Here is an 8,051-nt window from a genome sequence, read left to right on the forward strand (position 1 = left end):
GGACGTTGAAGCTCCTGAGCTGTTTCTCTGTGGTTCTTATAAACTGCCACTGGTTTAACTAAAGAGAAGAAACTCGAACTGGATCCTCTCCAGTCGCTGCAGGGGATCTTTGACTCCACACTCCCCACAGGTGTGTTTCTGTTACCAATGGTAAACCAGAGAACACACACAGACTTAAACATAAGATAAATAAAACATGAGACAATGTATAAATCATGAAGATACAACATGAGAAACATTTCTCACCTGAGATACAGAAATTAGATTAAGAAATGGACAAAAATCGGATTCAAATTACTGAGCAGGTTGATTTTGTTGTAAAGAAAACACAATCACATTCTTATTTCAGTACAATAGTGATTTATTATAAATTATTCTACTCTTAAAATGTCCAATTTCTATAGGACAAATTTAATTTGACCCCAAATGTAAATGTGGTGTCAGGTCATGTGTGGTTATATTTACATGAAGAGGTCATAGAGTCGTCTTCATCACGTCTGTGTCCTCACCATGTGTCACCTGCTCTTCTGAAGTCATGTCCACTTGTAATGGAAACACTGGAGCCTGTGTGGACACATTAGAGAACAGCTTGTTCCCATCGGACTGAAGACACAAACATCATGATGTCACTGAGGTCTTCAAATTATGTAAACACCAGAACATCATGTGGCTGGCGGGATCATGATATCACACAGATGAGTGTGTGTCACTTTCTGACCCACCTGTAATGGACTGTTTGAGAGTTGAGACCTGGTTTTAGAATTAGGGTTGGTTAAGGGTTTGTTAAGGGTTAGGTTAAAGGTTAAGGGTTAGGTTAAGGGTTGGTTAAAGGTTAAGGGTTGGGTATTTAGTTTTGATTGTTACGGTTAGGGTAAGGGACTAGGGAATATATATATGTACATGTGTGTGGGTGTTTAATTATGTTTGTACTGTATATGTGTTTATTTATTTATGTGTGTGTGTGTGTGTGCGTGTAGACTTGTTGCTGTACCTTCATCCCAGTAAAATAACAAAGTCCATCCCAGTAACAACCCCCACATCCTCTCATTGTTTCTGTTCATCCTGTTTCCTCCTGGTTCCAGCCCAGTTCAGGAAGTCTTCATCACACGGTCAGCTCGGTCTCGTCGCTCCAGTGCTGGTGAGAGGAGGAGGGGGAGGGGAGGAAGAGGAGGAGAGTGAGGAAGATCAACAACACGCAGGAGGCTCGGAGGAGGAGGAGGAGGGGGAGGAGGAGGAGGAGGGGAAACACTGGGAGGGCGCAGCGTCTCCATCGAGCAGCAAAGCGACCAGAAACGGTGAGAACAAAACCACAACCTCATGCAAATATATCCCCATGTGTGTGTGTGTGTGAGTGTGTGTGTGTGTGTGTGTGTGTGTGTGTGTGTGTGTCTTATGCAACCGGGCAGCAGGAGATGATCGAGTGAGTGTGAGTCAGTTTGTGCTGAGGAGGATAGAGAGGACGCAGCACCGACATGGGGTGAGCGTTACGTAACGCAGCGTTGTTATCCAGCTGGCTTTCCATCTGTCTGTGGTTCCTCCTCATCCAAGAGGAGGACGCGGAGCTTCTCTCTTCTCTGCCGGCCTCTGGTCTGTGTGTGTGTGTGTGGACTCGGACGTGAGGCGTCGGTTGTGTTGACTTTCCTCGCGGGGCTGTGAACATGCACACTTCCAGCTGCGCCATTGGCCGCTTCTTCACCGTTTTCCGTCGCCGCCCGCGCGCAAACGTGCGTCTCTTTGCGCAGATCAGACACATCCACCCATCACGAGGACTGTCTCGGTATTATTTTTTATTTTTTCACTCATCGCGTCAATGCCATTTATCATATTTTTCTGTTATTTCTGCCTCGTTATACACGACATAGACAAACATGCGCATTATTGTTCATTAAAATTGATGATGTTGCTTTAATACTGAAAGAAATATATCGATTTCTGCATTGATCCGTTTTTTTCCATCCCATCTCCTCGTCATATAAACATCTGCTGCTGCTGCTGCTGCGTGCGCGCTCCCGCGACAGGGCCGCACGGTCGCTGTCCTTCAGCACCACGTGGACGCGCGGGCACAGGAGAGGATGAGGAGGATGAAGGATGGAGGAATAAGGGGGGGTGGGGTGGGCAGTGATTGACAGCAGCCTGCAGTCAGGATTAGAGAGATTTCCATTCTGAGGAGACATGTAAATATTTGATGGTGATAGAAGTGGAGTGCACAGAGCAGCCTGTAGTTACAGACACACACAAGGAACTGGGTTGGTCGACCTGTGTGTATGTGTGTGTGAGTGTGTGTGTGTGTTTGTGTGGTTTTATTGTCACTACGTCCTTCTTATATTCCGTTCTTTTAGATTCACCTCTGCAACATTCTCTCCGACTTGGTAAACCATTTCCTCCAAAGTCTATTTCTGTCCCTTTCCCTGTAATACAGCTGAAACGTCTCGCTTGTCTTTTCCTAAGAAAGTCGGTGAACTTCTTTGGAGGTGGCGTGCATCCCAGAGCCTGGAGAGATCAGAGCGAACAGGCTGGGATTTGTCTCGGAGTCGAGCAGCTGATAAGGACGTTCTGTGTGAACAGGGGGGGGGGGGGTTGTTGTTTTGTCCTCGGTGTCACACTTTTCCTCGTGAATCTTCAACGTCTCAACGCCCAAGTTCCATTTCTATATAAAACGTCCTGACTTTGCAATCTGGAAAAGGTCGATGTCTGTTGGGTTTTGTTCTCTCTTCCTCCTCTTGTTGTTTGGACGGGTGTTTGCTTGTGTCCCTTCATGACTGGATCGTTATTTCCTTCAAATTCAGGAATTATCATTTCAGAAGAAGGCATACTTCTCAAAAGTGAAATAGTTCTGACTCAAACTAAAAGGTCTCAAAGTCAACTTTCCGTACTTGACAGTTTTCAACACCGTGGATTCATTTCCATTGGAACCAGTTTCACGTTGTGTTGATATGAACTGAAGCTCTTGATCGTCTGGAAGAGAAAGACCAATAAATATCTGGAATTGAAAAGTTTAACTGAAGGTGAATTGTGCCGTAACGTGGTCTCCTTGTCGTTTCAGTGAGGCTCAGTCGAGGTCAGTGATGCTCCACCATCAGGACCAGCCTCTGAACTCAGGCTATGGGGGTCAGCGAGGCCCCAACAACAAGTCCTCCTCCTCGCTTCAGAACAGGAAGGGCGACAAGGACGGCAACTTCAACTTCCTGCCCGGGGGGGATGACGAGGGCCACACGGGCAACAGAGGAGGGGACGAGAACCGGAACCAGGTGCGTCCCCGCAGCTTGGGCCCGCTGGGTCGCGACCCTCCGAGCTCCTCGCCCTCGTATCACCACAACGCCCAGCGAGCCCGCATGCCCTGCTGGAGCCCGCTGGAGCCCCTGCCCGAGATCGAGCCCGGGGAGGACGGGTATGGACGAGTTCCCCCGGATGGAGCGGAGGAAAGGAGGATGGAGGAAGAGGAGGGAGGGATGATGATGAGTCACAATGAGATGAAGCAGCAGATGAAGCAGCTGCAGAGGAGGAAAGGCAGCTCGGGAGTCGAGGGGAATGGATTACTGGAGCTGGAGAACGGTGACGAGTGGGGCGACAGCGACTCTGGGTCCGAGTCCAGCAACCGGTCCGGCGGCAGCATGTCCCCCATCATCCCGGAGAGCGGGGGCGAGGGGGTGCTGATGGGAGGCTGGGACCGCGTGGGAGTCGGGGAACCAAAGGCCAACCACAGGGAAGGTGACCGGCCCTCGAACAGCAACCGAGAACCAGCTCCACGACACCACGGCCGCAAGTCGCTGCCAGGAGGCGTGCTGGCAAACCTCCGGGAGGAAAGAACCGAGGAGCAGGAGGACGAGGGCCGGTCTTCAGACTCAGACGGCGGGCTGATGGACGCCGTGTGGACGCTGCGGGACCGCGAGCGCTTCAAGGCCCAGGAGATGGAGAAGCACCAGGTGCAGCTGACCATGTACCGCCGCCTGGCGCTGATCCGCTGGGTGCGCACGCTGCAGGGCCACGTGGAGGAGCAGCAGAACCGCCTGCAGTCCAGCTTCGACGTCATCCTCACCCAGAGGAAGGAGCTGCTGCGCATGGGCGCCGCCGTCACGGTGGCCAACGCCACTCCCACCGCGGCTGTGGGACAGTCATGAGCAGGGAGGCAGTGACAGGAAGTGGTTAAAAACAAAAAATATTTCTGCTCGATTCACTTTTTTCCTGAAGGCATTTCTACGGCGGCCCAGAGGAGAAAACACAAATAGAAAATAAACCGTGCAAATTGAGAAAACAACATTGCAACTCTGCAAAAAGACACAACACGAGCAAATACAGAAAGAAGCTGAATATACGCACAACAGAAATGTTTCCAGGGGACCTAAAAGAGTGCTGCACCTGCTGTAGTTCAATGTGAAGCTATTGAAGTATGCTGCTCGTCAGTGGTGATGGAACTTCACAAAGCATGTGCATCACGTTTCTGGGTCCCCTGGAAACATTTCCTGTGTTGTTGTTTTTTTTACATCTGCACGTGTTGTGACTTTTTGCACCTTATGTGGCGTCAAATTGATTAATTGATTTATTACTTAATTGATTAATTTGCACGTGTTTCTTCAGTTTGCACGTGTTTTCAGTGCGTTCTCTCTCAGCCACCGTTCATATCCCCTAAAAAAACACAATCTCCCATCATCCTGTTTTTCATTTTAGTAGATTTTCTTCACCGGAGCAATAAGTGTTCGTCTCATCTTCATTCAAGAAGACTTAAATGTCCCGTCCGATGTATTCTTTTGAGAGCAATGGAGAAAAAAAATAATTTAAATGTTTATATCTATAAAAAAAAAGATCTATGTGCAATTGTTGTCATCGCTTGTATTGACTTGTGTGTAGAGAATTCTGCCTGTACCAAAAAATTATTTGAGAATATAACAGATTTAAGTGTAAGAGATGATTTATAGATGCTGTACATAGTTATAATAGAATCAAGAATAAAATAAAACGACCTTATACCTCATTGTTGTGTTGTGGTTTGTTTTGAGCCCTATACACGCCTCAGATGTGTTCTAATGAAATTAAAGTTTATTTTTTATCTCATTTCTAACACATTAACATGGGGGGGGGGGGGTAATTCAGCTTTAAGAGCCCAGAGCTTTCAATTCATCCCAGATCAGTGTGTTGATTTCAAGGAGCAGGTTTTTATCAAAGCTCCCTCAGTGCACACAGAACTGAAGCAGTTCACTTTTTATCTTCTGTACTCGCTGCTCTCGAGGCCTCGGGGACAAATGACCTTCAGTGCACAATCGCTTCTTTGTCAGCTGAACAAAGTTGGTTTGTATCGGGCGCATCACAAGGGGTCCGGGTGTGTGTGTGTGTGAGTGTATGTGTGTGTGTGTGTTATGCGGGGGGGGCGTCAATCTTTACGGGGCACGGCTGCAGCCTTGGGCGCTGCGACATCATCTCACCTCCTTGCATGCATGCGTGTGTGTGTGTGTGTCTGTGTGCGCGGGGAGAGATACCACTGCCACCCTGTAATCTCCAACCCTGAGCTGAGTCGCGGGGGCCCCTCACCCGAGCAGGAGGCCCCCCGGGGAGGCTGCGAGTCTGCGCCCCGGGGCCCTGCAGGTCCAATCCGGCCGCTGCGCACCAGACGCGGGTCCGGTTGCGCGCGGGGGAGACGGAGAGCCAAACCCCGGGGCGAGTTTTGGGATAATCCCCGGCTATATGCCTCCAAACCATAACTCCCAGTTTATTTCCAAAGCTTATCGCCTCTGTTGGACGCAGACATGGCTGAGAAAGTCTGAGGCCATTTACATATTGATCCGTTGTTCTCTGGCTGAAGGTGGATGTGTTCGGAGGCGCCACAGCTCAGCGGATAACACGTTAACACCGGGAGAGACACTGGAGGGGACGGTGCGAGCAGCAAACCTCTAAAAAGAAAACACGTCTTTGATTGTGTAAACGAGCGAGACCTGATTTCAGGGTAGTTGTTTATAAACGCATCGGGGAGAAAGCGCATGAAACATGAAGAGAAACGAGTCCAACAAGAAGCAGAAGCTGCTCCTGAGCAGATCGGCCTCAGGGACTCTGTCAGCACATTTACATGTGACTGTGTTTCTAGGTTCCAGCAGGAAAATATAGAAAAATATCCTCTGGTGTTAGAAACAAAACCATTTCATCCAGTAACTGAGAGCAAAACAACACAAAACACCAGTTCCATCAGTTCCACCCTCTGATAAGACAACATTTATTAATGGTTTAGTAATAATTATGAATTGCACGGTTAATTAGATCGATTTCAAGGTTGAAGGCTTGTGGAAAAAGTAATATATTTATTGACTGGTTAGACCAAACCTGGGCCGGAGCAGTTCTGCTCTGTGAGACCAGAGCTTCTCCAGAAGGTCAGAGGTCAAACTCCTGATCAACCAAAGGGCTGAAAGGTCACAGAAAATAAAGTGTCCTCTCTGCAGGAGGTGTGGAGATCTGTGTGTGTGTGTGTGTGTGTGTGTGTGCGTGTGTGTGTGTCAATGCACAACTTCCTGGGGAGCAGGGGAGGTGAACCCAGCTGCTCCTGGTGGTGGCACCCCCCACGGCGACACGGAGCACCAGGAGGAGGCTCTGCATCTCTCTGTGGTTTGATACACTTCACCTCCTTCACCCACCAACAGACACACAACTGACAGAGGGTTGTTAATGCTCGTGTTCCACAGAGAAACGACCGTCATGCTTCTTCTGTCTGTGGTTCACGTCGTGTTCATGGTTCCTGTCACGGAGGAAGTCAGATGACATTCTGAGCTATTTCTAGAAATGGTAAAAACACATTTGTACAAACAGTGTTAACTCTCACAGCATTTTAACTAGAAACAGACATTTGACATTTCTTTCTGGGGAAAATGTACCTCCCATTATAAACGTGGTTATGTTTATATTGATGAATTTATGAATTTATTGGCTATTTGATGATTAAAACGATGATATTATTAAGTGCAGCAGTAGAATATCAATCAAATCACTTCAAAGCAAATGTCAGTGTTCTTTTTCGATTGTGGACCCACAACAGTAACACATACATAAAAACCATTCATTCATTCATACTTTTTTTTTCTCTTAATCACTTCAACTCTTCAGTCGTCCAATAGTTGTTGTCCAGAAATATTTAATGTTTGCTCGTAAGAACATTAAAGTAGTTAATTTTTTTTTTGCAGTTCAGGGACCCACACACAAACACAAATACACACACAGACACACACCCATCTCTGACCTGGAGCAAACGTCAGTGAATAGTGTCCACGAGGGGGCGACACTCCATCACAGACCACCTCGGATCAGACCTTCACCTGTGCTTGCCTCCGTGCTCTGACGCCAGGGGGCAGCAGTGTGCACTGTGTGTGAACCAGTGTGTGTAACAGTGGTGCTCTTAACTGGGGGCCACCTGGGATCCATGAAAGGGCCCCCACTGGGAGGAGAAGACTGTTTGTCACTGCGTGTTGAATAATGACAAGCGGAGCAACACGGGGTCAGGACCACGTGATGACGAGCAGGGGAAAAGTAAACAAAACCAAATGTCTGTTTATTCTGTACAAATAAGTCTTTGATTGTTTAAAATCATTAAAATAAAACTTGGGGAAAAGCTCTCGATGAAACTGAGAGCAGACTCATGCAGTGACACTGTGGGTGAAGGGGTCAGAGGTCAAACGGGTTGAGGAACACTGGTGTAACGTGGCTTGATGGCTGTTTATTGATTCATAGTTTTATGGGTTTACTCCATCTGGAAATAACCGATTATTACAAAATGAAAGAAGGAAAAAAGACACATTAGTGACAATAATTTTTTTTTCTCATCGTGTTAAAATGACAAGGAAAGAAAGAAAGAAATATTTAAACAATTTGGTAACAACTTTTATTCTCTTCCTCGTGTTCACAGATCTTTCGCCGTTTAAATGTAATTTTATTGTTTTATACAACTGTCGGAAAAATAATTGCGCCAGATCTAAAAAACAGAGCCTGAGGTCCTTTTGTGTCGAACAATGGTTCAAACAAACATGTTTTATTTAAAGTAAATAACCCGATGGCGTCACACCAGGATGATGGAAACAATA

At 47.3% G+C, this 8,051-nt stretch overlaps 1 protein-coding gene across 3 annotated transcripts; it reads left to right on the forward strand.

Annotated features, from left to right (window-relative positions):
- The first annotated feature begins 1,308 nt into the window (after positions 1-1,308).
- LOC128461687 (uncharacterized) lies at positions 1,309-4,661 on the forward strand. Of its 3 annotated transcripts, none has more exons than XM_053446741.1 (2): positions 1,309-1,477; positions 3,044-4,661. In XM_053446741.1, exons 1-2 carry the CDS (start codon positions 1,473-1,475, stop codon positions 4,116-4,118), a joined length of 1,080 nt encoding a protein of 359 aa, XP_053302716.1. In that variant the 5' UTR covers positions 1,309-1,472; the 3' UTR covers positions 4,119-4,661. The 3 variants fall into 3 exon arrangements, with proteins under 3 accessions (XP_053302716.1, XP_053302715.1, XP_053302714.1); XM_053446740.1 differs by having other exon boundaries at positions 1,363-1,420; XM_053446739.1 differs by lacking the exon at positions 1,309-1,477 and adding an exon at positions 1,484-1,777.
- The last annotated feature ends 3,390 nt before the right edge of the window (positions 4,662-8,051 follow it).

The sequence above is a fragment of the Pleuronectes platessa genome, chromosome 18 (assembly GCF_947347685.1).
Source record: "Pleuronectes platessa chromosome 18, fPlePla1.1, whole genome shotgun sequence".
Lineage (NCBI taxonomy): Eukaryota > Metazoa > Chordata > Actinopteri > Pleuronectiformes > Pleuronectidae > Pleuronectes > Pleuronectes platessa.

Bases quoted from the DNA above. Each gene is read 5' to 3' on its own strand.
- LOC128461687 (XM_053446739.1), top strand. From the start codon at position 1,659: ATGCACACTTCCAGCTGCGCCATTGGCCGCTTCTTCACCGTTTTCCGT. The intron at 1,778-3,043 runs GTATTATTTTTT...TTGTCGTTTCAG, and splicing joins CCATCACGAGGACTGTCTCG to TGAGGCTCAGTCGAGGTCAG.